The sequence below is a fragment of the Muntiacus reevesi genome, chromosome X, assembly GCF_963930625.1.
Source record: "Muntiacus reevesi chromosome X, mMunRee1.1, whole genome shotgun sequence".
NCBI lineage: Eukaryota > Metazoa > Chordata > Mammalia > Artiodactyla > Cervidae > Muntiacus > Muntiacus reevesi.
Genome location: NC_089271.1, coordinates 147691362 through 147704407, shown reverse-complemented (window position 1 = coordinate 147704407; position 13046 = coordinate 147691362). Strand labels below are relative to the sequence as shown.

Here is a 13046-nt window from a genome sequence, read left to right as displayed (position 1 = left end):
TGGAAGAAGGCATGGCTACTCACTCCAGTATTCTTGCCTGGAGAATCCCCATGGACAGAGGAGTCGGGCGGGCTACAGTCCATGGGGTCACAAAGAGGTGGGCACGACTGAGCTACGAAACCACCAGGACTTGGAAGGATGTGCCGCTTGCATTGCAGCTGTATCATGACATCTCTCGTTTCATCACTGGAGATAAACGGGGATTAGCCAGTGTCTTTTCCTTTCTTATTAAAAAAAAAAAGTCCAATCTTCTGTTTTATCTTTTCTCTATCTTGCCAGAACCCCCATTGTATGAAACGAGCTGCTGTGGTGGGATGGGGGTGGGGGGACTGGAACCCGGCTCTAGGCATCCTCAGTGTGTGCCCGGGAGCCCACGTCCGACCCCTGACCCAGGTCAGGATGGGGGATGGAGCCCCCTCTGTGGGGCTGGGGTGGGGGTGTTGTCAGACTTGTTCTGGTCTCACCTGGTGGAGGTAAGCTGGTGGTTTAACTAGAACCGAGAGACCCTCTGAGCTGCATTGAGTGAGGGTCTTTGTCTCTTCCCTGCTCCTCAGTCCCCTCCTTCCAGTCCCCACAGCCACCCAATCTGGGGATTGCTGGATTCTTTAGCAAAAGCCTAATTGTGTGATTATATACATCATTAAAACACTACAGATTTTTTTTTTATTTCATAGACTGTCTCAAATATAAGCTAAAAGTAGGGCTTGAACAAATTTAAGCAAAGAAGTTTAATATAGAGTGTGTGCTTGAGTCGACCAGCTTTGCTCCGCATCAGAGCTTCTGGGGTGAGATGGGTCCTGTGGGATACGGTGGGGGACTGGGGACCACAGAGGGCCCTGGAAGCCCTCCCTTCCGCCCTCACAGACCCCCAGGGACAGTGCAGGCTGGGGGGTGGTGCCTGATCAGCCCTTCCCCTAGGGGTGCCAGGTGAGAGTCCTTTGGGGTGACTTTGTGTAAATGATGGGAAAGAAAGAGCAGGTGAATCACTGCACTTTCCCTTTAAGAACAGAAAACCACACACAGGTAAAGCTCTCAGAGCTTCTTAACACTGTTAAAATGAAAATGTCTTGTTTGGTAAAGAACATATTAGGGAAGTAATAGCCGTTCTTTTCTATGTGTGTTTGATAGAATCGAAGATACTCCACCTCCCTCCAAGAAGTTACCACTGGAACTGACCCCTTTTGTGCTTTTCACTGGATTTGAGTCTGTTCAAGTTCAAGAGTACATAAAGGTGAAATTTCCTTCTATTTCGTATAAGGATTTTTAGGAATGTTCCTTTCTGTTTATATTTGCTTTAGGCTAGCAGTTTTATTAGGTTAACATGTAATTAGGAATATCATGTTGTAACATTGTTCGTCGTGTTTATTTATAAACTGCGTGATCATTACATCATTGCTTTCCCGCCTCATTATTGCTGTTACTTCCTCCTCAGATGCTTTCTTTCTTGTTAGGACGACTCAGGTGAGGAGACCAAGAGCAGTCTTGTAATCACACATTAGCAAAGCCGCGCAAATACCATTTTCATAAGGGCATTAGCTTACGAGAGTAGCTGTGCCCCTTCAGGTTTCCTAAATGAACCCACCATCTTCTCAAGACTTGTTCTCTCTGGTGGGGCGGGCCCAGGGGTCACAGGTGTTTTTGTATTTATTTACATAAATGCACTTCTGGAAGTAACACCAGGAGGGATTGTGGGCTTGTGTCTGGGGAGGGAATGGTTAAAATATAGTTGACCTGTATCACAGGGATTCAAACATTTCCCTTTATTTTTTTTAAAGGAAAAGAAATAATTACAAATGCTACCACAAAATTATTTTTTACTTTTAAAATTGGGTATGAAGAGATCATCTTTTACACGTCTGTCTTAAGTCGATTTTTATGTCATCATTTCTTAGAGACTGTGTCTTAACGTGCCTTATCAATACTCACTTCGGCGTAGACAGCCTGGGAGGTTCACTCCTTATGTAGCGAGCTGCCTTGTTCTCAGAGCTTTCTACTTCTTCGCAGGGGTGTCCTCCTGGTGTCCAGTGGAGGTCCTGCTTTAATCTTGACTTGTGTGGCACGGATTAGGGAAATGTACATTGTCACTTCCAGTTTCCACTTTGCTCGCACGGTGGCGTAGGTCTGGCTTCACCGCTTTCACCATTTTGTGCTGCCGAGAGTCCCATTCACGGTCTGGACATGTCCCGGGTTGAGGGTGGGCGGGCGGCTCTGCAGACCAGATGGTCTCACCTCTGCTCTGCGTTCCCGGCCCTCAGAAGCTCCACATCCTGGGTGGGGAGGTCGCCGAGTCTGCACAGAAGTGCACCCACCTCATCGCCAGCAAGGTGAAGCGGACCGTCAAGCTCCTGATGGCCGTTTCCGTGGTGAAGCACATCGTCACCCCAGAGTGGCTGGAGGAGTGCTTCAAGTGCCGCAAGTTCATCGGTAAGTGGCCGAGCCGCACCCTGTGCACTGGATGCCCAGTTAGGAGGGTTTTTGCCTTCAAATTTGTCCCCATTTTCATCCCAGCACACATCAAGTTCATTTTTTAACTCTGTGAATTTAAATGGATAAATAACAAATTTTTTCATGTCCCAGTGAGTAATTTGATATCTGTGCATTTTACTGTGAAATAGGAAGGTTGTGGTAATTGGGGAAGTACTGGGGAAGAGCTCTGTAGCCCTGCCTTGTTTCCCTGATATGCTGGCTGTCCAACGGGGTTCCAGGTGTGGGACAGTGGACGCAGCAGGGCCAGGGAGCGCAGGAGTGTCCTGGGAACACGGGGCAGGTGGCCTCGGGGACAGTTTGGGGCACCCACCTCCAGGACAGGCAGGGGCATCCGTGGTGGGACCTTCACTCCGCTGCTGTGTGCCCCTGCCCCACCCCGAATGCCTCCTGCCAGAGGCTGCACAGGTGGTCCTTGGGTGGTGTCCACAGTGGTCCCTTCTCCTCTCCGCCTGCTCTTGAGTCATCTGTGGGAAGCACTTTGAAGTCTGTAGTTGCCGCTGCTCCTCGGCCGACTCTCCTTTATCCCCTGTTTCCTCACATGTCTCCTTTCTGTCTCATCCGTGGGGTTGTCACTGTTCCCACGTCACCCCGCTGTAACCAGTGACCTCTGGTCGTGCTGGCTTCAGTGTCCTCTCTGCCCTTCCCATCAGTCGTGACCACCTGGTAGCTTTTGGCAAAACAAGAACATCCTAGACTCGTCTTAGGCTTTTCTGCCCTAGTGCTGGCACCAGCGTGTCCCAGGGACCCCCCACCCCGCCCCCAGTTCCAGTCTCAGGGCAGACCCAGGGAGCTGATGGCACTCCGGCCCATGGGGTCTGGCTATGCCAAGCCGACTCACACGGTGCTCCTCGTGTCTATCTGTCCAGTTCCAGTCCCACACCACAGGGCTCAGGCTCGTCTCTCCCTTCCCGTGTCTGTACTCCAGCAGTGAGAAGCCTGCTCCCAATGTCCTAAATACATTAGCTTCCTGGACGAGTCCCATATAGTCAGCCCCCATCGGCCACCCCTGCCTTCCCACCCCTGCAGCACACCGCCCCTGCCTGGGCTCTGACAGCTTTAAGACTGGACGCTTCTATCATGGGGGAGGGGTATTTTGACGTTTTGTATTTATATCTATATAGTTTGAGACACCAGTTGTATAGGTTATTTCTTTCTGGAATACACATGCCCTTTGCACTGCTGTGGAAAGTTTGACTCTTGCCACAACTCCGACCAAGTTAATATAATTCTGCTGCTCCTCTTAGAAACCCAAGGTTGTTGTAGCTACTGTGTTGCTTTCAGTGTCATCTCTCACCTTAAACAGGGACCGCTTCCTGTCCTCCCTCACAGCTCTTCAGCAGGCACAGCAACCTTCATCATGCTATAGAAACTAGCATTTCAGATACATCACTTCATTCAAGTATGTAACTTCATGCATGACAGTACTTCTTTGTTCATTTTTTAACTTCATTTTTTAGACATTCTTCTCTTCTTTCACCTAGTGTAGTGCCTTCTTTTTCTGCTGGTGGCTGATGGACTTGCATTTCTAGCAGTTGTTAAATCTCAGTGTCTCCTGAGTGACCTGATGGAGTCAGCAACTATGCTCTCTGAGCTGAGAATGGTTTTCTCGTTTTTAAGGCGTTGTTAAAAAAGAGAAGGGCAAGTGACATACCCAGCATGTGGCCTGTCAGCCCTACAGCCTGTCGTCTGACTCAGCCTGACCCTGGACTGTTAGTTTGGTTATGATGATGGAATGCTTTTCTGAATGAGATGTATTCATAAGAGGATGAAAACATTTTGTGATCTTTACTTTTTGAAAAATTGGGTATTATTTAAAAATTCTTAGATCCTCAAAATCTGGTAAAACCATCCTTTACAAATTGCTGTACATGTTCATGTATAAAAGGAACTTGTTTTTGGTACATCTGTAAAATATGGCTAATTGACTCTCAGCTGGAGTCCAGTGGCTCTGAAGTCACTGGTCCTTGTGAGCACAAGCTGGCCACGAACCTGGTTCCCAGCCTGTCCCTCCACATGGGCACTCTTCACCTGGGTCCGGGTTGGGGTGCTCTGGCCCCCCAACAGTGTGAAGTTACAACTGAGGGGGAGGTGGGGAGCCGCCCAGGAATGACAGGAGGGTCCATGGACGGCTGTCAGAACATTTGTTCCTAAAAGTTAAGAAACACTGATCCAGGAGGAAGAGTGTCTTTGGCCTGGCTGGCTGTTTTCGGGAGGAAGGTAAATGAAACATAATCGGGGAGACTTACTCATTCGCAGGTTTCACAGGTGGATGCCAGCACCTGGCTCACTGGGGCACCCGGAGCCAGTCACACGTGGTGCACCCCAGTGCCAGGCACTTTCTGAGGCTGTGCTGTCTTCCTTTTCAGACGAGCAGAACTACCTTCTCCGAGATGCGGAGGCCGAAGTGCTTTTCTCCTTCAGTTTGGAGGAGTCCTTGAGGAGGGCCCACGTTTCTCCGCTTTTCAAGGTACGCCTGGACTGGAGCTCAGATCAGCTGCTGCAGCTGGGCAACCATGACGGAGTGGGCAGCTTGCACCCAGAGAGCTGGGCTCTCCCCACTCCCCCTGTGCAGTCAGGCCTCCTCTAGGATGTGTTCTGTGTCTAAGCGAATCGATATGGAGAGAGATGCACTACAAGTAACCCGGGTTCAAAGAGTATGCTATGAATAGTGTGTAAGAGATTTACATTTTTATTTTTGCTTTTACCAACTTATGTTAATACTATTCTCATAAAATGTATATTCAGCTGGAAAATGGAGACCAATCTTGAGAAAATATTAACTGAATATGTGTCTAATAATTCTAAACTACAGTGTTTAAATGTTTCTAAGTTAGAACAGTTTGGAAAAAAAATTTTTTTGTATCAAACAGGGGCTTAGTAGATTAATAGAGGCAGGTTTTTTGTTTGTTTGTTTGTTTTGCTCTTAAGGAGCCAACTTAGGAATCCAAAGAGATTTTCAGTACTGAGTTAAGAGTACATTCTGGTTCTGCCCTGACATGGTTTTTCTCCAGGGATGATGGGGAACCTTATTAATATCTGCTAAAGCAACAACTAAAACTGTAACAATGCCTGTTCACAGCTCCCGCTTTGCAGCACCCACAGGGGAACCTGGGATAGAGAGCTCATTTAGTCATCTGTAAGCATCTGCAAGGCTGTACTTCCCACCTCGCTTTTGTACAGGATCCCTAGTCCAACTCCACACTGGCCTTTAGTTAGACAAGGTGGCCTGCTCTCTTCTCCTTGTGTTGATTTTTTAAATTTATTTTTGCCTGTGTTGGGTCTTACTTGGTGCATACAAGCTTTCTCTAGTTGTAGGGAGTGGAGGCTACTCTCTAGTTATTATACACAGGCTTCTCATGACGGTCACTTCTCTTATCACAGAACATGGGCTCTAGAGCACATGCTCAGTAGTTGTGGGGCACGGGCTCAGGTGCTCCATGGCATGTTGGATCTTCCCCGACCAGGCATCAAAGCAGTGTCCCTTGCACTGACACGTGGATTCCTGTCCACTGAACCCCCAGGGAAGTCTTCCTCATGTTTTATCTTGCTCTATCCTGAATTGTAACCACTTCTATAACCTCTGCTTTCTCCTGGATTAAAAGTATATGTGTATATGTATGTGTGGGCTGAATCGTGTCTGACTATTTGCGACCCATGGACTCTAGCCCACAAAGCTCCTCTGTCCGTGGAATTTTCCAGGCAAAAATACTGGAGTGGATTCCCATTTCCTTCTTCAGGGGATCTTCCCCACCCAGGGACTGAAACTCTGTCTGTTGACTCTCTTGCTTTGGCAGGAGGATTCTTTACCACTAGTGCTACCTGTCTTTTGAAACCCCGAAAGAAAGTGTGGGGATTTATAAATTGGACCACCTGAATCATTTCCTCTACAAGGAGTTCACTGACACCATCCACTCACACCTGCTGCCTGTCCTTTCCCACTCCTTTCAAAGAGGTGCAGCTTAGCCTCTGCAGCCTTTGATATGCACCCCCCTTGACATGCGTTTTAACCTAAATATCAGCTTTGTTAATGATGAATCTGACTGGCAAGAACGTGGCTTGGGCAGTTTTTGTTGTTGTTCAGTCGCCCAGTCCTGTGTGACTCTTTGTGACTCCATGGACTGCAGCATGCCAGGCCTCCCTGTAACTCACCATCCCCTGGAGTTTGCCCATGTTCATGTTCTTTGCATCCCCTATGCCGTCCAGTTATCTCATCCCCTGACACCCTATTCTCTTTCTGCCCTCAAACTTTCCCAGTATCAGGGACTTTTCCAGTGAGTCAGTTGTTCCCATAGATGACCAAAATAATGGAGCTTCAGGTTCAGCTTCCACCCTTCCAATGAATATTCATGGTTCATGGTTGATTTCCCTTACGATTGACTGGTTTGATTTTCTTGCTGTCCAAGGGACTTTCAGGAGTCCTCTCCAGCACCACAGTTCGAAGGCTCAGATTCTTTGGTGCTCTGACTTCTTTATGGTCCAGCTCTCACAACCATATGTGATCACTGGGAAGACCATAGCCTTGACTCTTATGAACCTTTGTCGCAGAGTGATGTCTCTGCTTTTCAACACCCTGTCTAGTTTTGTCATTGCTTCCCTGCCAAGAAGCGATCGTCTTGTAGTTTCATGGCTGCAGTCACCGTCCACGGTGATTTTGAAGCCCAAGAAGAGGAAATCTGTCACTACTTCCACCTTTTCCCCTTCTGTTTACCATGCAGTAATGGGGCCAGATGCGATGATCTTAGTTTTTTAAATATTTAGTCTATGTCAGCTCTTTCACTCTCCTCCTTCACCCTCATCAAGAGGATTTTTAGTTCCTCTTTGCTTTCTGCCATTAGAGTGGTGTCATCCATATGTCTGAGGTTGTTGATGTTTCTCCCAGCTTGGGATTTCTCATGATGTGCTCAGCATATAGATTAAACAAATAGGGTGACAGAAGACAGCCCTGTCATACTCCTTTCTCAATCTTGATCAATCAATGTTTCCATACAGGGTTCTGTTTCTTTTTGACCCACACACAGGATTCTCAGGAGACAGGTAGGATGGTCTGCTGTTCCCATCTCTCTAAGAGCTTTCCACAGTTTGTCATGATCCACACAAAGACTTTAGCCTGATCAAGGAAACAGTGTGAGATGATTTTCTGAAATTCCCTTGATTTCTATATAAACCAGTGAATGTTGGCAATTTGATGTCTAGTTCCTCTTCCTTTTCTAAACCCAGCTTGGACATCTGGAAGTTCTTGGTTCACACAATGCTGAAGCCTAGCATGCAAGATTTTAAGCATGACCTTACTAGCATGGGAGATGAGTGCAATTGTCTGATGGTTAGCACAATCTTTGGTACTACCCTTCTTGGCAATTGGGATGAGGATTGGTCTTTTCCAGTCCTGTGGTCTTCCATATTTGCTGGCATAATGAATGCAAATCCTTGATGGCATCCTCCTTTAAGGAGTTGCAAAGTTCTGCTGGAATTTCATCACATCCACTAGCTTTTTTAACAGCAGTGCTTCTTGGGAAGCTGAGCAAAGTCAATTTGCTGACTTCCTTCAGATGGAGACCTGGGCGTGGCCACCTGTGGGGAAACATGGGCTCTGAAGACTGACCCACTTGCCCAGGCTGCTGCCTCCCACTGTCAGGTTCATTCCCTGTCACACTCTGATATGTGTGACAGATCTATTTTCTTTCACACGGTCTCTCACATTTACTTTCTCATACTGAGTCAGATCATCCATCACATGCACTCTTTCTATAATATTCCTACGTCACTCTATAATGCTTTTTCCATCACATGTATTCTCTCTCACACCCTCTCTCTCTTAGAATGCATCTCTGCCACTCTGCCACACACTCCCTCTGTCATGCTTTCTGCATCCAAGTCTCTTCCTGTCACAGGCTGTCATTTTAAATCCCTGTCCCAATCACACATTCGCTCTGTCACACTCACTCAAAAGCATTCACCTGTCACAACATCATCTTTTAGGATTGGAAATATCTCAAGTGGAATTCCATCACCTCCACTAGCTTTGTTCATAGTGATGCTTCCTAAGGCCCACTTGACTTCCCATTCTAGGATGTCAAGCTCTAGGTGAGTGATCACATCATCGTGGTTATCTGGGTCATGAAGACCGTTTTTTTTTTGTTTGTTTGTTTGTTTGTTTGTATCGTTCTTCTGTGTATTCTTGCCACCTGTTCTTAATATCTTCTGCTTCTGTTAGGTCCATACCGTTTCTGTCCTTTACTGTGCCCATCTTTGCATGAAATGTTCCCTTGGTATCTCTAATTTTCTTGAAGAGATCTCTAGACTGTCCCATTCTACTGTTTTCCTCTATTTCTTAGCATTGATCACTGAGGAAGGCTTTCTTATCTCTCCTTGCTATTCTTTCGAACTCTGCATTCATATGAGTATATCTTTCCTTTTCTCCTTGGCCTTTCGTTTCTCTTTTCTCAGCTCTTTGTAAGGCCTCTTCAGACAACCATTTTACCTTTTTATGTTCCTTTTCCTTGGGGATCACTTTGATCACTGCCTCCTGTACAATGTGAGGAACCTCCGTCCACAGTTCTTCAGGCACTCTATCAGATCTAATCCCTTGAATCTATTTGTCACTTCCACTGTATAATCGTAAAGGATTTGATGTAGGTCACACCTGAATGGTCTGGTCGTTTTTCCCTACTGTCTTCAACTGAAGTCTGAATTTGGCAATGAGGAGTTCATGAAATGAGCCACTGTTGTTTTTGTTGACTGTATGGAGCTTCTCCATCTTCAGCTGCAAAGAATATAATCAGTCTGATTTTGATATTGACCATCTGTTAATGTCCATGTAAAGTCTCGTCTCTTGTGTTGTTGGAAGAGCATGTTTGCTATGACCAGCATGTTCTCTTGGCAAAACTCTGCTAGCCTTTGCCCTGTTTCATTGTGTACTCCAAGGCCAAACTTGCCTGTTACTCCAGGTATCTTTTGACTTCCTACTTTTGCATTCCAGTCCCCTAAGATGAAAATGACATCTCATTTGGGTGTTAGTTCTAGAAGGTCTTGTAGGTCTTCATAGAACCGTTCAGCTTCAGCTTCTTCAGTATTAGTGATTGGGGCACAGATTTGGATTACTGTGGTACTGAATGGTTTGACTTGGAAACAAACAGATCATTCTTTCGGTTTTGAGATTGCATCCACGTACTGCATTTCAGATTCTTTTGTTGACTATGAGGGCTACTCCACTTTTTCTAAGGGATTCTTGCCCACAGTAGTAGATATAATGGTCATCTGAATTAAACTTCACCCATTTCAGTCTATTTTAGTTCACTGATTCCTAAGATGTTAATGTTCAATGTTTCCATCTCCTGCTTGACCACTTCCAGTTTTCCTTGATTCATGGATCTAACATCTAACATCTAAGAATCTTATGCAGTATTGTTCTCTACAGCATAAGACTTTACTTTCACCACCAGACACATCATCAATGGAGTGTCATTTCTGCTTTGGCCCAGTCTTCATTTTTCTAGAGTTATTAGTAATTGCCCTCTATTCTTCCCCAGTGGCATATTGGACACCATTCCAACCTGGGGGGCTCATTTCTGGCATCATATCTGAGAACTTTCCTCTCCTTTTCTTCTAAATGACAGTCCTCCTGGGTAGAGTATCCTAGGCTGCAGGGTTTTCCCTTTCAGGACTTCAAATTTATCTTGCCACTCCCTTCTAACTTGCAATGATTTTGGAGAGGAATCCGCTGGCAGCCTTGTGCAGGTTCTCTTGTAATGAATCCTTTGTTTTCCTCTTACTTCCTTTAGACATCTCTTTCACTTCTGACATTTTTATGACCCTCTGTCTTGGTGTAGGTCTGCTTGGGACCCCATCCTCTGTGGGGGTGCAGGCAGGCAGCCTTGGCGGCCATCAGGTGCTGTGCTCACAAAGTCACAGTGCAGATCCTCTGAAATCAGTAGTTGTGCACCTGGACCTGCCATGGAAGCGGGGAGCAGCTTAGGCCTGGCCCGGCCCGGCCCCCGTGTACACCCACAAAGCCCACAGCTGCCCGGGCCCAACCTGTCCCAGCCAGGGAGCCCCCGCTGTCCACTTGCATGTCCTGGAGGTGCCACATGGACAGAGCCAGAGGCAATGGTAGAGATCAGCCCAGCCCTCCCCGTGGGGAGATTGATTTCAGCTCTGCCTCTGCAGGTGAGGGCCCTGCTGGTGCCAGAGTGCTCCTGGAGCTCGTGGAGCTGGTGCTGTGCTGGGAGAATGAGGAAGAGGCTGATGAGGGCCCCACTCTGCCCTTCACACACCGCTTAACATTGGGTCTTTGCTTCTACGATGGCTGGGGTGTCTTCCACGCCACCCCAGTTGTGTGGCCGTGCCACACTCCAGCCCTTCAGGCTGTTCACACAGCCAGCCACAGTCCTCTCCCTGGGCCTGTCCTGCTCGAACCAGCAGGCAAGCGTCTCAGGCTGTAGACCGTGTGCAGGTAGCACAGAGCCTTTCTCCTGGGCTCTCTGCTCTGCCTGCTATGTGCTCCTGCTATGAGTCTCTGAAGACTCCCCCTCTGTCCCAGCTGGTCTCCCCTTTGGAGAGGGCCTTTCCAGGGGGCTGGAACCTATCCTCTATCAGAACTTCTTCCCAGGGGTGCCAGGTCCGTCGTCCTTCTTCCCTTTATATCCCCCTTTCATCCTACTGTGTTACAGGGAGATCTTTCTTGGGCTCCTTGGTGCCCGAGATTTCCCACCAGGAGGTATTGTGAGAACTGTTCCATGTATAGATGTATCTGTGGGAGGAGGTGAGTTCCATGTCCTTCTGTTCTGCCATCTAGATTCAAAGTCTCGTACTTGTCTACACAGAAGTATGATATGATCCTGGGTTTGTTCAGAAACCAAGTGTGCCATCTTTAGTGGCATCCCTGTTTCTCCCACCTGTTTGCAAAGTGAGACAGTGGAGACCAGCCACACCAGCTCACCATGCACTGGACATATGCCTGGTGTGAAAGATGGGCTCAACTGTCAATCATAGTTAAGGTTAACTTTAAAAAAAAACACCCTAACTTGAAATAACTTGGGTATGTAAATCTACTTTTTGAACTGTAAGTGGTGTGAAATCTACAGTGTTTTTAAAAATTTAAAATATATTGCTTATAAATGAAATAACACTTCAGATATATTAAACTGTAGAAACTAAAATCTAAGAGCTTTTTTATTGTGGCTACTAGAAACTTTAAAATTACATATGTGGTCAACATTATACTTCTACTAAATCTTGAGTCAGACCAAACAACTGGACTGAAAGACTTCCTTTCTTATGAGAATTAATTTTATAACCTAATCAACCTAACAAGTTGATTTACTTTATCTTTTTCTTAAATCTTCATATGTAATTTCATCTGAGCCTCCAAGTCAGTGTTTAGCAGCTGTGCAGGCCAGTTGGCTGTAGACAACTCTTGGAGTTTTGAAGGAGTATTTCTTGGCAGCTTTTGAAAAAAACACTCACTGAAAGGTTAATCAAGTCAGTCAGACTTGCATGGTGCTTAAACAAACCCCTTTCTTCACTGAAGACTGAACAGATGCATAGACTCTACCCAGAGGCTTTTATGCCATTATCATGTTCACTTTTCTTCAAGGGCATAAGCAGCAGGCCCATACTCTGAATACTGTGCAATCAACATTTTGTGTCAACTCATGAAACTCCTCTGTACTTTCAGGACCTTATGGATTCTAAATTCTTTCACATTAACATTCATTCCACTTGTGGTTCGTGAGAAGACAGTCAGTTCTATAGGTAGGTTTGTTTGCTTAGGTACAAAAGTAGGAACTGAAAAGGACACACATTGTGAGATAGTCTGTTAAAGATGTAAGTGCCAACTGGGTGTGTTTTAAAGAGCTTGATAGATTGATGTTTCCAGGAGAACATCAGCATGTCATCCACGTGTGCTGAGAGACTTAAGGGTGCCCACATGGTAAGAGACGGGTCACGGGAAAGTTACCACAGTTCAGGGCCTAGGGCACAGGTGAGGTCGCAGGTGTGGAGCCTCACTTCACAACTGTGACACTGAGTGGTGATTTGCAGGACTAACTCCACGTGGCTCCAGGTCAGAGCCGGGAGGACATCCCACGTAACTAAGCGACGCCTGAGCCTTACGGCAATGCTGACAACTCCTGTGACGTGGAAGTCCTAACGTGTTTAATGCAGGTGCTCCACCTAAACTGCGTTCGGGAATTAAACTGTACAGATTGCACAACTGGAGAACATACTGGAGCCAATTACAGCTCCCTCAGGAAGCAACAGTTAGAACTGGATGTGGAAACAAAGACTGGTTCCAAATAGGAAAAGGAGTACGTCAAGGCTGTATATTGTCACCCTACTTATTTAACTTATAAGCAGAGTACAACATGAGAAATGCTGGGCTGGAAGAAGCACAAGCTGGAATCAAGATTGCCAGGAGAAATATCAATAACCTCAGACATGCAGATGACACCACCCTTATGGCAGAGAGTGAAGAGGAACTAAAAAGCCTCTTGATGAAAGTGAAAGAGGAGAGTGGAAAAGTTGGCTTAAAGCTTAACATTCAGAAAACTAAGATCATGGCA

The 13046-nt window shown here is 46.4% G+C and overlaps 1 protein-coding gene across 1 annotated transcript in view; it reads left to right on the top strand.

Moving 5' to 3' along the window:
- LOC136154763 (PAX-interacting protein 1-like) overlaps positions 1 to 5074 on the top strand; it is a 46727-nt gene extending 41653 nt beyond the window's left edge. The window contains 3 exon segments of the mRNA XM_065916919.1: positions 1129 to 1231; positions 2256 to 2424; positions 4854 to 5074. Coding sequence (XP_065772991.1) covers positions 1129 to 1231; positions 2256 to 2424; positions 4854 to 5074 — 493 coding nt within the window.
- The last annotated feature ends 7972 nt before the right edge of the window (positions 5075 to 13046 follow it).